At 43.5% G+C, this 24,312-nt stretch overlaps 2 protein-coding genes across 3 annotated transcripts in view; one reads left to right on the top strand and one right to left on the bottom strand.

The window, feature by feature from the left end:
* Positions 1-2,255, bottom strand: part of SLC25A20 (solute carrier family 25 member 20) — a 31,322-nt gene extending 29,067 nt beyond the window's left edge. The window contains exon 1 of the mRNA XM_055344642.1: positions 2,042-2,255. Coding sequence (XP_055200617.1) covers positions 2,042-2,146 — 105 coding nt within the window. The 5' untranslated portion in view covers positions 2,147-2,255. The remainder of the gene's footprint in view (positions 1-2,041) is intronic.
* Positions 2,256-14,175: 11,920 nt separating this feature from the next.
* ARIH2 (ariadne RBR E3 ubiquitin protein ligase 2) overlaps positions 14,176-24,312 on the top strand; it is a 52,952-nt gene continuing 42,815 nt past the window's right edge. Inside the window, exons 1-3 of one of the 2 annotated variants that reach the window (XM_055343110.1) lie at positions 14,176-14,314; positions 17,704-17,765; positions 20,067-20,409. In XM_055343110.1, the coding sequence (XP_055199085.1) occupies positions 20,161-20,409 (249 nt within the window). In that variant the 5' untranslated portion in view covers positions 14,176-14,314; positions 17,704-17,765; positions 20,067-20,160. Of the gene's footprint in view, positions 14,315-17,703; positions 17,766-20,066; positions 20,410-24,312 lie in introns of those variants that run through there. The other variant, XM_055343111.1, reaches the window with a different exon arrangement.

Below are 24,312 nucleotides of genomic sequence, written 5' to 3'. Positions count from 1 at the left end.
CTTTTCAAGCTCCAGCTCTCAAATACCGCAGTTCTTGCCTTCTCAGGCCACAACTAGTGGCCTTGGACTTTTGAAGGTGCCCGTAAGGCCAGGCTTTGACTGGATTCCATTTGGATCTCTGAGGCCAAAAGGACTGCAATCAGAAATTTGTGGTTTTGTTTAAACCAAAAAGAGACTTTCTGGCTGATAAAAATGCCAGGGAACATTTTCACACATCAGTACAAAGATCACCTCCTGGGCTCTTCCTGAGAGTGACATCTATTGGAAGGGCAAGAGGATACAGAAGTAAGAGCAACATTTGTTTAAGGCAGCAAATAAGGATTTTTGTTTTCTTTTAAGAGAGGTCCCAAATGCCTGGAACTAATAAGATGTCTGGCTACATGGATCAACAGTAGGAAGAGAGACCAATCAATTCTCTCTTACTAGACAGTGCTGCCTAAACCACTTTCTGGGAAGCACTAATGCAAACAACATTTACCATCAGCTGAATAAACATCTGATTTCATGTTTCACAGTGCCCTAACCAGCCTGGTTTTAATCCTAATCTTGTTGCAAAATGACTCCGGCTCTTCCTCCAGATGAAAAAAGGCAGCAAAGAGTTTGCTGCCCAAACCTGCCAAGAGGAAGTATCCCCAAAGCTATCGCCTGTGGAAACAATCCAACCAGTATTCTAATAAGTCCCCTACATAGAATTCCCACTCTGCAAGACTCAGGTCTGCTCCCCACAGGCCCACCCTGGACATGATCTGTCAGTTTCCTCCAAATGTGTGTCCAGAAATAAGGTTAGAAAACTCCGATGGAAAAAAAAACAAAAACAAAAAAACTCCCATGGAGCTTTGAATGCTAAGTCACAAGGCATGGACTTTGGTCTTCAGGCAGACCTTGCTAAAAGTGTTGCAGGGGGGGCAGCCCCAGTGGCGCAGCGGTTTAGCGCCGCCTGCAGCCCGGGGCGTGATCCTGGAGACCCCGGATCGAGTCCCATGTCAGGCTCTCTGCATAGTGCCTGCTTCTCCCTCTGCCTGTGTCTCTGCCTCTCTGTCTGTCTCTATGAATAAATAAATATTAAAAAAAAAAAGTGTTGCAGGGGAACGAATTGAGGCATGATGTGCAGAAGACTGGGGAACAAGCCCTGATGAGTTTCCTCCTTCCTAGAGTCTCAGTTTGACCACGCTTCCTTACATGGGAGTTGCGAGGATCATCCTGGCCCTGGGCAAAATCAGTCACTTGCTTTCCTTGGGAGGGACTCAATCTCAGGTTATCATCACCTCCCACAGGAGGCCCGTCAGGCTAATGGAAGGTTATAGGCTGAATGAAGATGGCCAGCCCCCTCTCTGCAGTGGAGAGTGAGGAGATGATGATGGGGAAACCTTGGACCCAGAGGACTGTGTCAAAAGACACCTCTAGGCATGCCTGGGTGGCTTAGTGGTTTAGCCTTTGGCCCAGGGCGTGATCCTGGAGTCCAGGGATCGAGTCCCAACATCGGGGTCCCTGCCTGGAGCCTGCTTTCCACATCGGGGTCCCTGCATGGAGCCTGCTTCTCCCTCTGCCTATGTCTCTCTCTCTTTCTCTGTCTCTCATAAATAAATAAAATCTTAAAAAAAAAAAAAAGACATCTCTAGAATAACTGCGCCTCTGCCTAGCTCTCTTCCTGAGGAGGGCTTTAACAGATGCTTTGCTTCAATCCTGCTACTAATGTTATAAGGTTTGCTGCAAATCAGAGCTTTGGGGAGGCGCTTTTTCTTTCCTACCCTCAAACAAGTGCCGCAGGTCAGGAGAGGATGCAGGAGAGAGAATTTTAAACGAGAACCCTTGATGGACGGTTAGAGGCTGCTATCTCTGCGCTGTCGGCTCTTGGGGCGCGAGGAACAACTCTCCCCACGCCCCCGATCCCCGGAAAGAATAAAAGGGAGATTCCTTAGACTTTTCATGTAAGTTCCCAAGGGCCCCGCGCCTATCTCGGGCTGCGCCTCGCGGGAGACACTGCTTTCTGCGCTCCGCCCGGGGCCTCCTCCCTCCAGCCGGCGCCCCAGCCACCTCGCACCTTGACGGTGTCCAGCGGGTGCCCCACAAATACCAAGCACATGCCGCCAAAGCCTCCGGCCAGCAGATTCTTGAGCGGGCTGATGGGCTTCGCTTTGTCTGCCATGGTCCGTCCGTCCGCCTCGCCGGCCCTGGGTCGGTCTGTTCCGGGCGGGTTCTGCTCCACAGCCCCAGCTACAGCGCCCGCAGCGCCGACCTTTCACCCACTTTCGGATGGGCGGGGCAAGAGCTGGTGACAGGTTGGGAGGAGGGCCTAGGCTGCGGGATCCGGCTTCCGCTGGGGAGGGCGGCTTCCGGTGTAAGCCACGCCTCCCAGAGGGGCGTGGTTTGAGGAAGCGGAGCTGGGCCCCACACCTCGTGGGAGGTGTGTGGCGGTGCCGGCGGTTAGGTTTACTCCTCCTGGAAGTCTTCCCCGACGTGAATATTTTCCGGGCTCCGGTTCTCTAATCACTCCGCTGAAGCCGAAAGCGCTCTGCCATGTTCCAGGCGTCCCTCCAGGTGCTCGGGGCACAGCTGGTAGCTCAGGACGCGGGTCCCTGTCCTTGTGGAGCTTACAGACCATAACAAAGATAAATAAGTGAAAACTGCATAGTGTATCACGTCGTTATAACTGCTATGGAGAAAAACCTGGAAAGAGGGTTAGAGAGTTTGGGGGAGCGGGGGCGAGTAATAGGCAATTTTAAGTAGGTAAGGGAGGGTTTCACTGAGGAGGCGAGAGAGTGAGTCCTGTCCAAAGATATAGGGTGGAGGGTTAGGGACCTAAGAAGCAGAGGGAAAAAAAATGCAAAAGCCCTGAGAAGGGCTGTGCCTGGCCCGTTTGAGGAACCACAAAGAGGCCTTTGTGGCTCCAGCAGAATGAGGGAAAGGAAGAGGAATAGCAGATGAAAACATGGAGATAATAATGGCACTTTAAACAGGCTTTGTGTGCCACTATGAGGACATCAGCCTCTCCTCTGAAGAAGATGGAAGACAGAAGCCATTCTGGGTTGGTTGGTTTGGGTTTTTTTGAAGATTTATTTATTTGGGAGAGCTCAGGAGTGTACTAGAGGCTTGGGGGGTGGGAGGGGCAGAGAGCAAGAGAGAAAGAAACTCAAGAAGACTCCGTGATGAGCTCTGAATCCAATGCAGGGATGGATCCCAGGACCCTGAGATCACCACCTGAGCCAAAAACCAAGAAGTAGACACTCAACCAACTGCACCACCCAGGGACCATGCCATTCTGGGGTTTTGAGCAGAGGAGTGACTTAGTGAGTTAACAGGATCCCTCTGACTGTTGGGTGAGAATAGACTGTAGGGAGCAAGGAGGAAGCAGGGAGCCTTGGGGAAGTTAAAAGCCATGATCAGAGGTCCTGGTTTGGATGGGGCACAGAGAAAGAGGTGGTGAGAAGTATTTGGATTTTGGACATATTCTGGAAAAAAAAACAAAACAAACCTAAAGGAATTGTTAATGAATAGAATGTAAGGTATGTGAGAGAGGAGTTAAGGATGATGCTAATGTTTTTGTCTTAATGACTCTAGGTGGATGGTATCCAGGTATTCACTAACTTACTCTTTCATTGTTTCTGTACTTTGAAAATTTTCAATTAAAAAGCTGTGAACAGGAGTGTCTGGCTGGCTCAGTTGTAAGAACATGAGACTCTTGATTTTGGGGTTGTGATTTCAAGCCCCATGTCAGGATTATTTAAGTAAAACTTAAACAAAAAAGCTGTGAACAATAGCCATGTGGCAGGTACCTCACTGCCAAGCTGACTTGATAATAGCCCTCCTTTGTAGTATTCCCAGACTAGACAGAAAGAAGCCTGGAGTGGGGAAGATAGTTGGGCCATGTATACTGAGGGCAGAAAGAAGAGTAACAGGATCAGGATTGGGATCTGACTGAGCCTGGCTTGTCTAGAAGTCCTATAGGGGAGTGGAGGGCAAGAAGGCTGAGGCAAGGGCCCAAAGCCTACATACTCTATGCCATAGACTTTTTCTAAGAGATGATGGGGATCTATGGAACAGTTTTAGGCACAGTGGTGACTTGATCAGATTTGTCTTAGAATGTCTATTTTAGGTGGATGAATTTGTGTTGGAAGAGACTAGAAGCAGAGAGATCAGACAAAAGATAATTACTGTAGTCCAGGAAAGAGGGAGTGAAGGCATGAACTGAGACAAGGGTCACTGATGGTTGGAAAAGGAGATAGAACCCAAAGGCTAATATTATCAGAAACCTGCAGCAAATATGGGTGTTAGACATACTGCAGTTGCAATACTCATGGCACACTGTGGACACATTTGGTACCAGGTCTACAGATCAGGAACCAGGAGAGAGATGAAGGCCAGAGACAGAAGCCAGGAGGACTTGAGCAAAGAGATATATATACAACCCCTGGAAGACTATATACATGGGGAAGTGGGCTGGCATGTTAGAAGGAGCCCCCAAAGCAGAATTTGCTACTAGAGTTTTAGAGGAAACCAAAAAGAGAATGATGCCTTTCAGTAAAAGAGATGAAAGGGGGATCCCTGTGTGGCGCAGCGGTTTGGCGCCTGCCTTTGGCCCAGGGTGCGATCCTGGAGACCCGGGATCGAATCCCACATCAGGCTCCCGGTGCATGGAGCCTGCTTCTCTCTCTGCCTGTGTCTCTGCCTCTCTCTCTCTCTCTCTGTGTGACTATCATAAAAAAAAAAAAAAAAAAGAGAGAGAGAGAGATGAAAGGGTCAAATCCTGGGTCAAACTAAGGAATTTTAAATGCTCCTTAGGTTTAACTGTGAGTTACTGGTGGCATTTAGAAGAAACTTGCCAGGAGTGCTGATGTGGTAGGTTGAGTACTGAACAGGCAGCAAGAAGGCAGAGGCACTAAGAGTCAATTAATTACTGGTTCGAGTTTGGCAGGGAAGCAAAAAGAACAAAGGCTTAAAGGTAGATTTTGATTGCCATGTTTAAGATGGGTTTGAGGTTGGGAAATGTCAAGAAAAAAGAAAGTGCCACTGATAAGACAAGGTCCCTAAAGGGGTAGGGGTAGTATCTGGTGTATGTGGCATCACCCAGCAAGCTTCTTCTAAATTCCTAGTATCTCCAGGACTCTGACTTTGAATCTCTGGAACTGAATCTGGCACAAGAGTGTTTCAAGGTCTGTGCCTGAGTTGGAGAAGTACCCATTGTTAGGAACCTCTGAGGTAGAAGAAAATTATTTAAGCTAGGCAAGGAGACAGTGCATAGACCAATTGTAAGGTAGCATAACACCTGACACACACTAGGTGCTTAAAAGGATGATTGTTGTTGGGGCGCCTGGGTGGTTCAGTTGGTTAAGTGTCTTTTTTTTTTTAAGATTATTTATTTATTTTATTTTGTTTAGATTTTTTTTTAAAGATTTTATTTATTTATTCATAGACACACACAGAGAGAGAGGCAGAGACACAGGCAGAGGGAGAAGCAGGCTCCATGCAGGGAGCATGGCGCCGGACTCGATTCCGGGTCGCCAGGATCACACCCCAGGCTACAGGCGGCGCCAAACCACTGCGCCACCAGGGCTGCCCTTTTTTTCTTTTCTTTTTTCTTTCTTTCTTTCTTTCTTTCTTTCTTTCTTTCTTTCTTTCTTTCTTTTCTTTTCTTTTCTTTTCTTTTCTTTTCTTTTCTTTTCTTTTCTTTTCTTTTCTTTTCTTTTCTTTATTCATGAGAGACACAGAGAGAGAGACAGAGGCAGAGGGAGAAGCAAGCTCCACGCAGGGAGCCGGTCGCGGGACTCGATCTGGGGTCTGCAGGATCACGCCCCGGCCGAAGGCGGTGCTAAACCCCTGAACCACTGGGGCTGCCCTATTTATTTATTTTAGAGAGAGAGCGCAGAGAGCAAGAGAGAACAGAGTGGAGGAAGCATGGCAGAGGAAGAGGGAGAAGCAGGCTCCCTGCTAAGCAGGAAGCCCTGACTCAATCCCAGGACCCTAGGATCAGGACCTGTACTGAAGGCAGAAGGCAACTGACTCTTGCTTTCAGCCCAGGTCATGATCTCATGAGTCATAGGATCGAGTACTATGTTGGGCTCCATGCTCAGCAGGGAGTCTGCTTTAAGATCCTCTCCCTCTGACCATCCCACCTCCTTCTTTATTAAAAACAAAAAGTGGGGGGGGGGGGGATGATTGTTGTTGAGTAAATTACAAAGGAAATTTCTGTCCTCGGAGGGCTTCGGTGTGGCTGAGGAGAAGAATGTCATATATTAGAATAAGAAAGGGCAGTTAAAACAGAGCTTAAGTGCAAAGCAGACTATCAGCTCCTGAGATCTGAGATCTCCTCCTGACTTTCTTCCCCAGTGATCATGATTGTCTTTGTTTCCCACAGATTCTGGGGCATTTCAACCAGGAGAGGGCCACATATTCACAATCCCTCCCATTTGCAAAACTCTGTACTAATCACTGGACTGACCTCAGTTTTACTGAGCAGATGGTTCAAGATTCAGGGATTAGTAATGGGACCTTATTTCTCTTATTTACTGCTTGTAATACTCTGGCTACAGAAGAGAGGCTAATTTAGAATCAACCTACACTCAGAACAGCTTCTAGGACAGATGGTATTTGATTTAGAAGAGCCCTCCTAGGGCAGCCCCGGTGGCGCAGCGGTTTAGCGCCGCCTGCAGCCCAGGGCGTGATCTGGAGACCCTGGATCGAGTCCCACGTCAGACTCCCTGCATGGAGCCTGCTTCTCCCTCTGCCTGTGTCTCTGCCTCTCTCTCTGCATCTCTATGAATAAATAAATAAAATCTTTAAAAAAAAAAAAAAAAAAAAGAAGAGCCCTCCTAGTAATCCCTGCTGGTAAGCCTGAGCACCTCCATGGCAGACCTCAGTATGGACTTCACTCAAGCCCACCAGATTCTATTCAATCTTCAAAGAGTAACTGATAATCCACTAACCAAATGGTCTTCCTGCCTACTCGTCTAGTCAGCCTTACCCACAACTAGAAAACTGACATGAAATTGAATCTAATTATGCAGTTTTCTGGCCAAAAAAAATCATTCTCTGCTCCTCATTTCACCAGGATAAAATACAAGTAGTATTCCCTGGGCAGTCAAGGCTTTTCATAATCTCATAGGAGCTTAGTTCGTCAATTGTGTTTTTCTCTAGACTGTATCTTCATCTCTGAGCAAACTGAGCTGCTCCTGGTTTACCACACAGACCTATTACTTAACTGTCTCCCACCCTAGTCCAGGCCTTTACAGGCACTTTTCCTTCCATTCAGCACACAGTGTCCTTCCTACTCCATAACACAGTTGCAAGAGAAGTGTACCAAGCTGCTTCTGTATGTTTGACATTGTCCAACCAGTGGTTTCTAGCCATTTTCAGGGTGGAGAACCCCTGGTTACCCTTTCACCAGAAAATGTACTTATACATATGTACCTCCAGGGATGCTTTCAGTCTCATGAGAACTTAATGCCATCCAGGACCTCAGATGAGAAGCCTTGTTCCTAAACCCTGGGAATCAAATGTGGTCTAATCTTCCTAATGTCTCTTCCTTAGTCCTTTTTTCTTCTTTCTTTCTTCTTGGTCTCAAATTCTGAGTCTGGGGTGAAATCTCTCCAATCCCTGTGCTCCCAACCCTGCTGCCCACAGGGATTTCAAACTCCATACACCTGAAGGTAAATGGCATCCAGAAAAAACCCACAAGAAATCTTAAATTTAAAAGTACTTCACAGGTGAGCTGAAATATAGTTACTCCTAGAAAGACAATTAGAAAGCTGAATAATCAAGCTGATAAATCTCTTAAAAAAGCAATGTGAAAAAGACAAGCTAAAAAAGAAAAATTGTGGGAAAAAAAGGAAATTGTGGCACAGAAGACAGATTCAGAAGTCCCCACCTCTCTAATAGTATTTCAAGTAGGAAAGGACAGACTAATAGTATTACTAATAGTATTTACAGTAGGAAAGGACAGAGTAAAGAGAGAAAGATATAATCAAAGAAATAAAGAAGAAAATATCTCAGTAAGACTCTCACATCTTGCAACTGAAAAGGGCCCGTGAGTACCAAGCAAGATGAATAACCAAAAGCATCTATGTGTACTGTGGCAAATTTTCAGAACAAAAGGGAAAAGAATTTTAAGAGCTTTCAGAGTGAAATATATAGGCTATCAAGCAAGGAAAAAAAAACATAGTGGGTTTCTCATTCACTATGTTTATTATAATACAACAACAGAAAATAAGTTCCAACTTCTGAGATAAAAAAATTCTGAACCTACAATCTTATACCCAACCAAACTAGCATTCAAGTGGGAGGAAGCTGCTTCTCCCTCTGCCTGTGTCTGCCTCTTATGAATTAAAAAAAAAAAAAAATCTGAATGGCTTTAAAAAAAAAAAAAAAGAAAACCAGAAATTACTATCACTAAATGCATGAATAATAAACATATTAAAAGTAAAATATTAGCAATCAATTATCAATTCCACAAAGTTTTGAATGGATAAGGTATTATGACCAAATGTGGTTTAAAATCAGTGAATCCCAGGGCACCTGGCTGGCTTAGTGGGTGAAGTATGCAACTCTTGATCTCAGGGTCTTGGGTTCAAGCCCTATGTTGGGTATGGAGCTTACTTAAAAATCCCGTAATATGATCATAACACTAATGTAGTAAAGATGGAAATCCTATGATCATCTCAATAAGTGGTAAGAACCAAATAAATAAATAAATAAATAAATAAATAAATAAGTGGTAAGAACCATGTAATACTAGTGGTAGGCATGGAGTTGTACCACCTGGAATCTTCTTCAAAGAAGGCCTGGCTGCCCAGCTGTGGAACATAGAGTAGTACTCAGTCCTTAGTTTCGGTTAGCTGCCTCCTAGTCATAACCTTCCCAAGACAGGCCACATCGGTGACAGTGCAAATGTATAAATCTAAGTATGTAAAAATGTAGATATGCCTGGCCAATCTGACCTGGTATAAGATACTCTGATAGGCACTGTTCATTCTGTTAGAGGGTTGCAGAGTTGAAGAATGAATCTAGTGGACACAAAAGGGTGAAGTGATAGTTTATTAAGTGAAGGTGAGAACAGAAAGAAAGCTCTAGAAAGCAAGAGGGGTCTCTTCATGGTGGCCAAATTATGTAGTTTTGGAAAGTTGGTGAGGTCTGGAGCCAAGGACCAAGAAAGAATTCTTGAGATGTTTCTGGTGCAAAAAGGTGGTTTTATTAAAAGCATGGGGACAGGACCTGTGGGCAAAAAGAGCTGCACTGGGGTCATGAATAGTGGCACATTATATACTTTCAAGTTGGGAGTAAGTTAGTATAGTCTCTAAGGAATTTTGGAAGCAAGGTTTCCAGAACTTTGAGGAGGCTAGCTTTTGTTAGGAAAAGGTTAATTATTACTGTCTAATAAAACCTTAGTCATGAGACTCTTCAGATGTCTATCAGTGGGTCATATGCTTGGGGGATTATTACCAACATGTATCTTGCAGGGTAGAGATAAAGCAAGTTTCCAAAGGAATCTTTATATGTTTAAGTAGACTTACAGGATCCTGGGGATTGGGCTTTTGCCCTTAGCAAAGTGTCAACATCCAGGCAGTTGAGTCCCTAGAGGAATGTCACTCTGCCTGTTTCAAGGACTTGTCAATGGGTTGTAAAGTGGCAAGGAAATTTAACAACTTTTCTTCTACCTTTGTTTCCCACATCAATTCCAGTGCTGTTGGGTTAGTGGCAGTTTCACTGGGCCTGCAACACAGTTTTTTTTTTTTTGCCTCTGCCCAATTCTGCTTCCTGTTCCTTCCCTTTACATGTGTTGGTCCCTAAAAAATACCTTGCTTTCCCAACTCCATCTCAGCATTTGTTTCCAGAGAGTCTGACCAGCAATAGTAGTATTCAATATCATTCCTTATTGAAAACAAAACAGGGGATCCCTGGATGGCTCAGAGGTTGGGTGCCTGCCTTCAGCCCAGGGTGTGGTCCTGGGGCCCCGGATCGAGTCCCACATCAGGTTCCCTGCGTGGAGCCTGCTTCTCTCTCTGCCTGGGTCTCTGCCTCTCTCTTTGTGTGTCTCTCATGAATAGATAGAATCTTAAAAAAAAAGAAAACAAAACAAAAGTGTGTGGGGGTGCCTGCCTGTCTCAGAGGAGTGTGTAACTCTTGCTCTTGGGGTTGTGAGTTCAAGCCCTAAATTGGATGTAGAGATTACTTAAATAAAGAAAAACTTGAGGCACCTGGGTAGCACAGTGGTTGAGCGGCTGCCTTTGGCTCAGGTCATGATCCTGAAGTCCTGGAATCAAGCCCCACATCGGGCTCCCTATGGGGAGCCTGTTTCTCCCTCTGACTATGTCTCTGCCTCTCTATGTATCTCGTGAATAGGTAAATAAATCTTTAAAAAAAAAAAAAAGCTTTAAAAAAAAAGAGGAACATAGGGGCATCTGGCTGGCTCAGTCAGAAGTGTGTAACTCTTGATCTCCAGGTTGTGAGTTCAAGTCCCATGTTGGGTGAGTCTACTTAAAATTTTTTTTTAGGGGGGCCCCGGTGGCTCAGCGGTTTAGCGCTGCCTTCAGCCCAGGGCCTGATCCGACCCAGGATCGAGTCCCACACCAGGCTTCCTGCATGGAGCCTGCTTCTCCCTCTGCCTGTGTCTCTGCCTCTCTCTCTCTCTCTCTGTCTCTCATGAATAAATAAAATCTTAAAAAAAATGAAAAAATGAAGACAATTGGTTGAAGACCTATTGAAACTAAGAAGCAATTTAAGTAAGGAGACAGACTCAAGAACAATATCCAGAAAGTAATAGCTTTTCAATACATTAATAACCAATTAGGGGTGTCTGTGTGCCTCAGTCAAGTTAAGTGTCTGCCTTTGGCTCAGGTCATGATCCCAGGCTCCTGGAATCAAGCCCTGAACTGGGCTCCCTGCTCAGTAGTTCACACAGCTAGGAAGTCACCAAACTGGAATTCTAAACCTGGGCATCTGCCTCCAGACCTTACCCCTATAGGCCTATAAGGCTAAAACCTGTGATTGAAAGCTTTGAAGGATTTTGAACAGAGAATTGACATTTATTTATAAAAAAAAATATTTAATTTATTCATGAGAGATACACAGAGAGAGAGAGAGAGAGAGAGAGAGGCAGAGACACAGGCAAAGGGAAAAGCAGGCTCCCTGCAAGGAGCCCAATGCGGGACTCGATCCCAGACCCCAGGATCACAACCCAAGCCAAAGGCAGACACTCAACCGCTGAGCCACCCAGGCGTCCCAAAATCTTGAAAAAAAAAATACTTTTGTGTTCATTTCTACAACTTTAATGTATCAATATATTACTTGTATAATTAAAATAAAGGTAAAGATGAAAGCTATATGTATAAGGTACATATATGTAATATGTGATCTGACATCTTATGTTTTCCAAAGATGGCCACACCAACATATATATCCCATTCCACATGCTTTTCTTACAATGTGGTACAATGTTGGTTTTCCTCTATCAAGGGTGAGGCTTCATTTCCTTCTTTTGAACCTGAGGGAATATTTGTAACTGCTTGGACCAATAAAATGTAGAAGAAAGTAATGTGTGACTTCAAAGGCTAAGTTACAAAAAGAGATACAGCTTCCACCTGGCTCTATTCCTCTTAAGACACTTGTCCTTGGAACCCAGCTATCATGGAAACCAGACCACATGGAGAGGTCATGTGTCTATGTGTACTGGCTAACAGCTCCAGTTAGGGCCCCAGCTGACAGCCATCAAAACCCACTGGATATATGAATAAATAATCCTTCCTATGATTCCAGTTCCTATAAGGCCTTCAAGTCTTCCAGCTGAGGCCCCAGACATTGAGATGCTGAGATAAACCATTCCCACTATGGCCTATCTGGATTCCTGAACTACAGAAATAATAAAACTTTATATATTTTATATGCATATATATTTTGGAAAAGTACTATCATGTGCATTTCATTTCTTATTCTTCTCACTTAAGGGTATATCAATAATACCTTGTTAATAGATGCCTCTTACAGCATCATTGCTAATGGTTTTGTTTATTGTATACTTTACCATATAATTTTTTTTTTAAGATTTATTTATTCATGAGAGACACAAAGAGAGAGAGAGAGGGGCAGAGACACAGGCAGAGGGAGAAGCAGGCTCCGTGCAGGGAGCCCGATGCGGGACTTGATCCTGGGACTCAAGGATCACGCCCTGGGCTGAAGGCAGGCGCTAAACCGCTGAGCCACCCAGGGATCCCCACTTTACCATATAATTTAACAAACTCTTACTTTTAAACGTTTTGAATGCTGCAAATGTTTCCTATTTGAATCAGCATCCAAAGCATGTATTTGTATGCATATCCAATTTTTTTTCTTTTTTTAAAGATTTTATTTATTTATTCATGAGAGAGAGAGAGAGAGAGAGGCAGAGACACAGGAAGAGGGAGAAGCAGGCTCCATGCAGGGAGCTTGATGTGGGACTCAATCCCGGGACTCCAGATCACGCCCTGAGCCAAAGGCAGATATTTAACCACTGAGCCGCCCGGGTGTCCCATTGTATACATATCCTTAAACATTGTGGCTTAATCCTCAATCTCTATTTCCTGGAGAGAAATTCCTACTGGTTAAAAATATCAGCCCAATAAATGTTTATGTAATAGAATAATATTGAAAACAAGGTTGGATCTGTGCCCTTAAGAAACCCACCGTTTGGGGTGCCTGGGTGGCTCAGTTGGTTAAGCATCTAACTCTTGATTTTGACTCAGGTCATATATCAGGGTTGCACGATTGAGCCTCCAACCAGTGTGGAGCCTGCTTAAAATTCTTTGTCTCCCTCTCTAAAACAAACACCTTTAGTAGGGGAAAGACAGGTGAACAAATAAGGACATGTAGGATTCCAGTATATCGTATGTACATCGATGTGCTTGACAAGAACAAATTATTTTGCAAATGTAATAATGCTACAGAAAGACTGTTTCCTTTTATTTGCTGGAGAGTGTTTATTACTGGTAACCCAAAATGAGAGCTTATAATTGAGATTTCATTTGCAGAAAATATATTTTAGGTCCTTTGTGAGTATCATAATTTAAAGGAATGTTTTGTCAAAACAAGTGAAATAAACACATTGGAGTTTAGTCGACTTTTATGTTGCTAACATAGATAAAACTCATAATCCTACAATTGTAAGTCATTGCTATTAATTTTCACTCCCAATTAATTTGTGCTTTCTGGTATTTGTTTTTTTTTTGGGGGGGAAGCTTTCTAGTATTTGCATTTTATTTAGGTACATGGTCTTAAACTGGAAGCTGAAAACCATGTATTAAATACACGAATACACACAAGAAGCAAGAACGAAGTAAGAGAGCTTCTTACACATAAATATCTTGAGTATCAGTATATACACGACTTGTGTATGGGTGGAAATAATTTGGGTTATGTGAGGACATGCACAGCCAGGATCCTCCCTAGGACCACCGGCTTCACCTGCATTTCCACTTGTGCAGCAGCAACTGGAGTGAGCCTCAGTGGCTCTTTCTATCCACAATCCTTGGCAACAGGCCCTTAGACGTAACTGGCAGTCATAATGGCACATACTTCCTCAACTGTCTGAAGAAACGATGAGCAAGGCAAATGCGGAGTTTAGAAACAAAATCACGATTCAATTATGTACGATGAATGGGAAGCTGGATAAGTGAGTGGGCCAGGCCCCCGGGAGTCGAGGGAAAGCCCGGCGTGGTGTCTGCGGCTTGGGGGCCACCAGGCGGCGGCTAGAGTGTGTGTTAGGCAGAAATTCCCGGCCCGGCGCGCTGACCTGAAACCCCAGTCCTCCTTCCACCAGATAGCGACCGGGAAACAACAATCCTGTACTATTCTACGAACGTTCGTATGTCTTCTATGTGCGCTACACTCGAATACAAACGGTGGAGAGAGCAGTCCGTCAAGAAAGGCGCTGGTTAAAAGGATCCCGGCGGGCGGCGAGAGTAGGCAAAAGCCGGAAGAGTTCCCTTGACCATTCTCCAATAAGCCGACTCCTCTCCCCTGCTGCCTCCCGCAGTCGTGGGCGCCGGCGGTGCCCGGGTCACACTCGAGATCGGAGCGCTGGGCTGCAATGAAGCGTTGGCCAAGGGACGATACCACCCGGCACCAGTCGCGACCCCAGCGACCGCGGGTCGACCCCAGGCCGGAAGTGACGCAGCCGCACCGAGCACTTCCGGAGCTGCGGAGACCGCTCCGCGGGAGGAAGGAGCGCGGGCCTTGACCGGCGTCGGCCCGTCGCCTCCGCCGCCGCCTCTGCGCCTGTGTCCGGTTCCTCTGGCCCGGCCCGGCCCGGTCTGGCTCGCCCGGGCTCAGCGGCCACGGGCTCCGGCTCCCGGTAAGTGTGCGGCGCGGGTCGCGGCCTTGTTTACCCCGGCAGGCCGGGGAGGGGGGGTGGGCTCTCCGCGCGCCTCCCTAGACCGACCGGGGCTCCGCCTTCGTCGCCGCCCGCGAGGCCCCGGTGCCCCTGGCCGCCGGTTCCCAGTCTCAGCGCCCAGCACCGCCCGTGGAGGGGGTGGCTCAAGGCTACGAACCGGGCGGCCGCGCGCCTGGCGTCTGTTTCCTCCTCCTGCAGTTTTTCTAGCTCCCAGAGAGGTCGGAGGCCAGTGCCTCTGACCGACTGGCGCTGGCGCATCTGGGCCCTCCCCGCCGGGCGCGCCAGGGATACGCGCCGCCTCCGGGGCTCCCCACTCTGGTCTTCATTCCGAGCCCTCGCAGTGCCACCCGTGCAGTTGGTTAACGCTCGCCTGCGAAGGGTGCCCCTGCGCGTGGGCTCCGTGTCCTCGCGGCTGCCCCTGCGCCTCGGTAGAAACGTGCGGCGTGCGGCCCAGGAGCGGCGGCGCCTCTGCTGTGTCGCCGGACGCTGCTCTGCTAGCCGTGGGAGAGACAGCCGTGTTGGCGGATGACTTCACCTCTGTACTGACTGTTGCTCTGTCCTGTAGAACTTTATGCCACAATGGACATATTCTGTACTTCGGTTCTTAAGTAGGTAGCCACTAGCCACACATGTCTACTGAGCATTTTGACTTTTGGTTAGTGCGACTGAAAAAAACAAATTTTAGGTGTTTGTTTCATTTTTAAATTAAGATAGCCACACGGGGCTAGTGGCTACTGTATTAGGCAGGATAGTATAGTGTGTATGGTTTTGAAACTAAGTTACTGGTTCCTATTTTATTTTATTTTTTTTATTTTTATTTTTTTTTTTACTGGTTCCTATTTTAAAAGTGTTAAGTAGTTTTCTTCGGAGATGTAGCCTTGATAAATGACCATTCAGAGCCAAATATTATGTCTAGAGTAAACATCTTCAGACTCGCCGAAGAGTGTTTTGTTCTCGTCAACTTTAAACTGAGAGAGAAATCTTTAGTTTGGATCCTTTAGGCCAGGGAGAGTGTCACGCCTCCTGAACACGTGACTTTGGCTCTGGGGGAAAAGTAATTTCCATTATTCCTTTTCTGTCTGGGGTAGAGGGATAATATTTAACATCCAAAAGAAATCAAGGCGGTGCCATCAGTTCTGTTTATAAGGCAATAACATTCTGACCCATTTGAGCAATGTCAGCACTCTTTTGAGTAGAATTAGGGATATTTAACTTTGAAAAGATTAAAAATTAAGTTTTTATTTAAATATGGGCCTATAATACCCACAAAGTGTGAAATGACTTTCTCGTTTTTGGAGAAGGAGTCTGAAGTTCTCCCCTGCTTCTTGAATATTTAGTGGGTGAGAAGCCTCTAAGCTCAGATCCTGGGGAGAAATCCAGAGAAAGTGGCAAGCATGGTCTTTTGTTTCTTGTGATTCTGGAGGCATCTTTGTGGATAGTATTAAGTTCTCTGGAAGGGTGGTGCAGAGTTATGAATCCCCAAAACCAGTGGATCTGTTGGAAATATGGACTCTGAGTAATACTGGTTGCTGGCAAGTTACTTAACCTTTTTGAACTGTAGCTTCATTCCTAAGAAGGAGATGATAGCCACTTTGTAGGTTTGTGAAGATTTAATGAGAATGAGTCAGACCTGAAATTGGCTCTCATTAAATGAGAACTAATATTGGTAGTAAAATTTTGTAGATGGGAGCAATATTTATAAAGTTTATTTGTCCAATAAGCAGTATCTTAAAAATACAGGTAAAAGAAAAAGGATTTAAAAAAATCAGTTCTCTAATATTTTAGAAATAATCTTCCGTAATCATTGTTTGGACTTTGATTTTCATTAAATTTATATTTACCAGTCTATGTTTGAAGTATTTTTTTGGGGGGGGGAAGTTATAAGTTCTGATTTTCCACGAAATCTTAAAGGATAAAGAAATAGAGGGATCCCTGGGTGGCTCAGTGGCTTGGCGTCTGCCTTTAGCCCAGGGCATGATCCTGGGGACCCAGGATCGAGTCCCACATCGGGCTCCCTGCATGGAGCCTGCTTCTCCCTCTGCCTGTGTCTCTGCCTCTCTGTGTCTCTCATGAATAAATAAATAAATAAATCTTTAAAAAAAAAAAAAAGAAATAGAGGGCAGCCCCAGTGGCTCAGCAGTTTAGTGCCGCCTTTGGCCAGGGGTGTGATCCTGGAGACCTGGGATCGAGTCTCGCATCCGGCTCCCTACATGGAGCCTGCTTCTCCCTCTGCCTGTGTCTCTGCCCCTCTTTCTCTGTGTCTCTCATGAATAAATAAATAAAATCTTAAAAAAGAAAAAAAGAAATAGACATAAGATTTCTTTTTTTTTTTTTAATTTTATTTATTTATGATAGTCACAGACAGAGAGAGAGAGAGGTAGAGACACAGGCAGAGGGAGAAGCAGGCTCCATGCACCGGAAGCCCGACGTGGGATTCGATCCCGGGTCTCCGGGATCGCGCCCTGGGCCAAAGGCAGGCGCTAAACCGCTGCGCCACCCAGGGATCCCTAGACATAAGATTTCTAATTGAGTAAGCAAGTAGTATTTATTCAGTCTTGAATAGTGGGATCTGTATCTCCAAGCAGGTCAAATGGCCTTTGAACATGTCAGAAGAGGTGGCAGATGGGTGTTAATATTGCCTAGTGGGCATCCTATTGGGAACATTTTTAATTTCAAAATAACTTTATCGTGAGTAAGGTGAGATATGAAATATTCTGTTAGATTACTACCATGGAAATGACTTTATACTAAAATTCTCACTTTAAGTCAGTTGCAATTTAATTTGTCCACTTGTATGTAGCATTTAGGATTGAAATTGTGATTGTAGGGCAGCCGGGTGGCTCAGCGGTTTAGCGCCTTCAGTCCAGGGCGTGATCCTGGAGTCCTGGGATCGAGTCCTGCATCAGGCTTCCTGCATGGGGCCTGTTTCTCCCTCTGCCTGTGTCTCTGCCTCTCTCTCTCTGTGTGTCTCTCATGAATAAGTAAATAAAATCTTTAAAAAAAAAGAAAGAAATTGTGATGGTAATTTAGGGAATCTGAACAATAGGAGAAATAAGGTAGTGGGTTTTCAAACTGAGGGAGGGAATTGGGTATCTATTTACATCACTAGTATTCCAGGTTAAATTATTATTGGCTGTTTACTTTGATGCTTTCTTTATTAGAAGGTTGTGTAACTCTTTTCATTATAATGATGTACGTGTTTCTGTGGGATTTATAAGAAAATAATTTCATAGTTACTTTGGCCCCTTGCTGCTTATTCTTTTACATGTCTTTGCTTTTTAAAAAATTAATTTGCAAAACCAGGGTACCAACTTCAAAAATATAAATAGAATTTTCTCTTTTCATTTTAGATGGAAATTATATGACATAGAATATTTGGGGTGACATCTGGAAAGATCTTCAAGCATTACAGGTATTTTTATTTTAAAGATTAACTTTTTCTTCTAAAGGAGAAGTACCGTACTTCATTTGTAATTAGTTGGTTGTACCATATAAGACAATTCATTAAAAGTCAAATTGCAAAATTATATTACTGCTGTCTCATTAATATGATTTTTTTAGTATATGTGCTGCCGAAGCGAGCACAATATGATTTTTTTAAAACTGAGTACTTATGGTTAGCATGTCAAACTTAGATTCACTGATATTTTTATAATATTAAAACGTGGCTCTGTAGTACTTTGGACTGGTTATATGTTCAGCACACTTGGGATTTTTTTACACATTTATTTTAATGTATTTAATTTTTATTTTTTGTCTTAATTATGTTTTTTTTTTGACAGATTCTTTTTTTCTTTAAGATTATTTTATTGGGACACCTGGGTGGGTCAGCGGTTGGGCATCTGCCTTTGGCTCAGGTTGTGATCTCGGGATCCGGGATCGAGTCCTGCATCGGACTCCCTGCGAGGAGCTTGCTTCTCCCTCTATGTCTCTGCCTTTCTTCTCAGTCTGTGTCTCTCATGAATAAATAAATAAATCTTTATTTATTTTTATTTTTTTTTTAAGATTTTATTTATTTATTTGTAGAGACAGAGAGAGAGAGAGAGAGGCAGAGACACAGGCAGAGGGAAAAGCAGGCTCCATGCAGGGAGCCCGACGTGGGACTCAATCCCAAGACTCCAGGATCATGCCCTGGACTGAAGGTGGCACTAAACCACTGAGCCACCCGGGCTGTCCTAAATAAATCTTTAAAAAAAACCGATTTAAAAAAAATCGGTAAAAGAAAAAGGATTTAAAAAAATATATTTTTATTTTTTTAGAGAGAGAAAGTGCGCATGGTGAGAGCAGGTGGAGGGGCAGAGGGAGAGGGAGAGAATCTCAGGCAGACTCCCTGCTGATCTCACTGTCCTGAGAACTTCACCTGAACTGAAGTCAAGAGTTGGACACTTAACCTACTCAGCCACCCAGGCACTCCCTTGAGAGATTATCTATTTCAAATAGACTTTATATATACTTTTATATTTAATCTAGATTTGGCTATGAAAGTTAGTTATATACCATCCAATACAGCTGCTCTTGCATTTTAAAGTTCTATTAGCTTTTAGATTTATTTATTTATTAGCTTTTAGATTTTAAAAATTTATTAATAGAGAGCATGCACACAACTGGGGGAGGGGCAGAGGGAGAGGGAGAAGCAGGCTCCCCACTGAGCAGGGAATCTAACTTGGGGCTCAATCCCAGGGCCTGAGATTGTGACCTGAGCCAGAGGCAGCTGTTTAACTAGTTTTTAGATTTAGATCACTACTTAAGGGGCACCTGAGTGGCTGTGGTTGAGCGTCTGCCTTCAGCTCAGATCATGATCCTGGAGTCCTGGGATCGAGTCTCACGTCAGGCTCTCCACAGGGAGCCTGTTTCTTCCTCTGCCTATGTCTCTGCCTCTCTCTGTGTCTCTCATGAATAAATAAATACAATCTTTAAAAAAAAAATCACTAAATACTGTTTTTTTGCAGATGATCTTGAAGTATAGTACTTATGCAGAAAAGTTAATGGCTATTTACCACAATCTCTGTATATCTATAGTTTTCCTTCACTATTGGATCAATTTCTTTGCATCAAAGTACCGTTTTTAAAGGATCAGTAAAATCCTTTAAAACTGGAAAAAAAAACCCTGAAAAATCACTTAACTTTGCAGACTAGAGGAGGATGTTGAAAAACTTTGTAGCTTTTATGTTTTCTTTACTCACCATGTACCTGTTTTCTAGACATCTGAGAGTGATATTTGTGAAAGAGTGGTGTTCTTTTCATGGACATTGTAGTGGGAAGGAACTGTGTCATTTGTATACTGTGTGTGTCATTACTTAGTAGGGCATAATTAGCAAAGAGATTTTAAATTTTGGTAGCTCAGCCTTTAGGTTTCTTCCCCTGTGGGCCTCCAACTGTGGGGATGTGCCTCTTTCTTAAGGATTCCTGCAGGAAGGATAAGTCAGTGGGAATTTGACCCCTTGACATAGAGCAGACAGCCTTCCTGACTCTTTCATGCCAGGCCCTTCATGTGAAATTACCATTATTAGCTGCTTCTGCCCCTCAAGGAGAGAGTTTCTTTAGATAAGCCTGGGTAGGGAGATGATGGTGACATTTCCTATATGGGACTAGAGTTGGCATAGGCCATAATGGGGGTAGGACCAGGCTATGCTATTTTATTCTTGAGTGGTTACTGTTATAATTTCTCATAGTGAAAGTAAGTAACACTATTTTTTTTCTTTTCCTTCCTTAGAAGACAAAAAACACTAATGCATTTGAGAAAGTGGTAAAGTTTGGGGGGAGGGAAAAAACTGCTTTCCTGATCTGCAACTTGGCTGGATGCTAAGATGTCTGTGGACATGAATAGCCAGGGATCTGACAGCAATGAAGAGGACTATGACCCAAATTGTGAGGAGGAAGAAGAGGATGAGGACCCAGGGGACATAGAGGACTATTACGTGGGAGTAGCCAGCGATGTGGAGCAGCAGGGGGCCGATGCCTTTGATCCTGAGGAGTACCAGTTCACCTGCTTGACCTACAAGGAGTCCGAGGGTGCCCTCAATGAGCACATGACCAGCTTAGCCTCTGTCCTAAAGGTGAGCAATGTTGTCAATTTCAAGTGTAATTTACCCTAATTAAATCTAAATATGAGCTGTTGCTAACTGATGTCTCCTCCACATTGATTGATTGAATGGCGCTGTAAGTGAAACCAAATTTAGGTATATGTTGGATTGGTTGGACACATTTAATGCTTTACCTTGTTTTCTAAAATATGCATATTTAAGACCCTCAAATTCCTAACCATTAAGGATTGGAAAGGAAGAATGGGGTAGATTCAGGATAGATTGGAAGTACACTGAAGCAGAATTATGTAGGTTAACACTGGTTTCAGAAAGTGAGTCTTGTGAAACTTTATGAGATAAGATATAATTAAGCCTCAGAATCACCATCCTGTACACAACTATGTGTGAGTTTCTGGCAGATGTCTTGAGAGGTGCCCAGGGTGTGCCTCTGGTCTGATTGAACTCCGTTGTTTCATGTGCTAATGTCTAATGTTGAAAGATATTTTAGCTTGTATCTCCTTGATTTTGGGGGTGTTCTGTGGAAATTTTAAAGAGTTGTTTATTCCTGCAAAAATCTTATTTTTAACAATTAAGCTAGCATGTTTTTCATTCTTGCACTTCAGGCCGGTTATTGTCTTCACCACGTATGTTTCGTGCTATGCAATATTAGACTAGTACATAGTATACTCACATAAAACATTGTGTACTATGAATATTTTTATGGGCATTTAGACAGTATCCCAGCATGTTTCTTTCTCTTCTGTCGGCCATTATGTGAAAGTGGGGCCATTTCTCTTATTTCACTGTTTTCACTGCCCTTTCTTCAGGAACTGTTATATGGATCTTGTTAATTTGTTTAAAGTGAAGGTCAAGGACACTTTGGCATGATTTAATCCACATAATTTTCTTGTTATTTAAATGAAAGTAACTAAGGTGTGTTGTGTGTGATTTCTATAAAAGCTGCTTTATCTACTATTATCTACTATTTTATCTATTTTAGGGATTTCCCCCCCACCCCCCATAGTCAGCAAAGATTCACTAATACCTTGGATTTAGATACTCAGGGCTTTATTAGCAGCTCGTGGGAAGTTGAAATATACAGCTTTTTTTGTGATTTGCTCCTGGAAGTATTGCAGACTTCCTCTCCTTGTGTTCAGCAAAAAATTGAAGAACGGAGACCCATTGGAACCCCTGGATTTGGGCTTTCTACACTATAGCTTTAGCAAAGCTACTGGGACCTCTGTTTCTAGAGGACATTTCCCTGATAGAAAAGGCATCAGATCTCTTCCTCACAGACACCTCTTTATCTGGTCAGCTAGTTTCTTTTGCTTTAACTGTATTGTCAGGTCATACAGTGTTGGTATGTATGTATGTATGTATGTATGTATGTATGTATGTATTTATTTATTTATTTATTTATTTATTTATAGTGTTGGTATTTAAAATTAGAAAAGGTATCATTAGGTGTGTGGCTATATGCTGGACAGTATCAGTTGACTAAGTTCATCAGATGTTCTCATCTATGCATAAGAATTGTGTTTGTCGGGGATCCCTGGGTAGCTCAGCGGCTTGGCGCCTGCCTTTGGCCCAGGGCGCGATCCTGGAGTCTTGGGATCGAGTCCCGCATCGGGCTCCAGGCATGGAGCCTGCTTCTCCCTCTGCCTGTGTCTCTGCACCTCTCTCTCTCTCTCTCTCTCTCATAAATAAATAAATAAATCTTAAAAAAAAAAAAAGAATTGTGTTTGTCAGGCCCTCTGTGCTGAATTTCCTACCCTGTAAGAGACAATTGAGGAGCCCAGAAACCTATCCTCATTTTTTTTTTAAATTGTGGTAAAATACATGTAACGTAACATTTACCATTTTACATTCTTCCTTATTATTAAGCTAATTCAGGGTCAGCCCTCTGAAAAGTCTTCTCCCAATAGAAAGGCCTCCCTTAGCTTCCTCACTTTTTATCCCCTCAGGGCTCCTTCAGAGTCTAGCTCGTACTTTTCCCCCAAGGAAGCTTTCTTGAGACCCTGCAACACAGTGGTTGTACCCTCCTTTGTTCTCAGTGCCTGAACATTACAACTCATGTATATTAGAGCACATACTGCAGTCTTTGAACAGCTTTATGTTGTTTAACTTTTCGTGTATTTTTGCATGATCTCTCCAACTAGATTGTCACTTCATGGAGGGCACAAACTGCTTTATACCTTTTCTTCCCCATCATTCCTGTCACAGTGTTTCCTCCTTAATAGTGTTGAATAATTTCATGGATACCGTGAATTTTGTCAGCTGTTGATAACAATAGCTGATGCTGTTGGTGTGAGTCAGATTTCCTAGTCCCTCTGCTGTACATCTCTGCTGTCATGAAAAGGCATTGTTCTGACCGTCAAGAGCATGAAAAGAAGGAGCAAAAAGAACTTGGTATAGAGATGAAGAAATAAAAAGAAAGTTGAAACACAAGGAAAGGATTAAAGAGAAAAATGGGGCAAAGGGGGGAAAATAGTCCATGAAAATTTAGATCACAGTAAAAGATTTTTCCCCCTCCCTAGACCTCACTGAGAAGCATGCTAATAACCATTTTCTTTCTGGGGCTGGGCAGCAAGGGTCCTGGCTCTTTTGGTGGCTTGGCTGCACATAAAGGGACTCAGTGATATTTTAAGTAGTTCAGGAAGAGACTAGGCAAAAATAGCCTGGTTGAGAGTAAAAGAGAGGGATCACATACAATCTTCCTTTTTCAGTCTGGATAAAAACTAATGTTTTTATTTTTGTAATTAATATCTCATGGGACGGGAGGGCTGCATTTATAGAATGGTGTTTATTGGTGCTTTGGCTCTAGCTCCCCTGTTGCATGTGTATCTGAGAGTGGAGATTAATGGTGATCATTCAGATTACTACTGATGTCCCCTATTGGTCATGGTGCTGTTTGTACAATTCTGCGACATATTGAAATATTTAATTCTTTCATATGATTTAGGTGTTATTTGGCTGGTAGAAAATATGACATGTTTGTGGTTTAAAATTATAGCCATATGAACAGTTGTTTATGAATGGAAGCTAAGTTTGAGGACTGGCTCGACTTTTTCACTGATAGTCATGTCTGTTTTATTTGTTTTGTTTGTGTGTTGGCAGTTGCCTATGGATGAGCTGTCGTCCAGCATAAAATTGACCCTTTTATTGCCTTTTGAGATTTGATATCTCTTAAATATTAAAATTCCAATTGGGCACTGGGTTTTTGGTTTAGTCAAGGGCCTTGGTATCAGGGTAACTTTCTATATGTGTTGTGAGACAAATCCCATGAATTAGATCATTAATTGAGAAAGGAGAGTGCCCAGGAAATCAGATTAAGGGCTAAGAACAGACAACAGAGAAAATGCTTATCTGGTATTGTGAGGAAACTACTGGTTTTCAAATATGGCAAAATGGAAGCATTGTTTTTAGAATGAGCTATCATCTTACACAGATAGAATACAATTGACCCTTGAACAATGATGGGGATTAGGGGTGCCAACCCCACACTGCCAAGAATCCATTTATAACTTTCTTGACTCCTCCAAAACTTTTTTTTTTTTTTTAAGATTTTATTTATTTACTCGTGAGAGACAGAGAGAAGAGAGGCAGAGGGAGAAACACAGGCAGAGGGAGAAACAAGCTCCATGCAGGTAGCCCAATGTGGGACTCGATCCCAGGTCTCCAGGATCACACCCTGGACTCAGGGCGGCGCTAAACCGCTGAGCCACCTGGGCTGCCCTCCCCCAAAACTTAATACTAGTAGTTTACTGTTGATTGGAAGCCTTACCAATAGCAGAAACAGTCAATTAACACATGTTCTGTATGTTAGATGTATTATATACTGGATTCTTACAATAAAATATGATGATGAAAAGAAAATGTTGAAATCATAAGGAAAAGACATTTACAGTATTACATTGTAAAAGATTTGTGCGTAAG

This window comes from Nyctereutes procyonoides, unplaced genomic scaffold, assembly GCF_905146905.1.
Source record: "Nyctereutes procyonoides isolate TBG_1078 unplaced genomic scaffold, NYPRO_anot_genome, whole genome shotgun sequence".
Taxonomy (NCBI): domain Eukaryota; kingdom Metazoa; phylum Chordata; class Mammalia; order Carnivora; family Canidae; genus Nyctereutes; species Nyctereutes procyonoides.
Note: the sequence above shows the minus strand (reverse complement) of the source record. Positions and strands in the feature narration are given on the sequence as shown.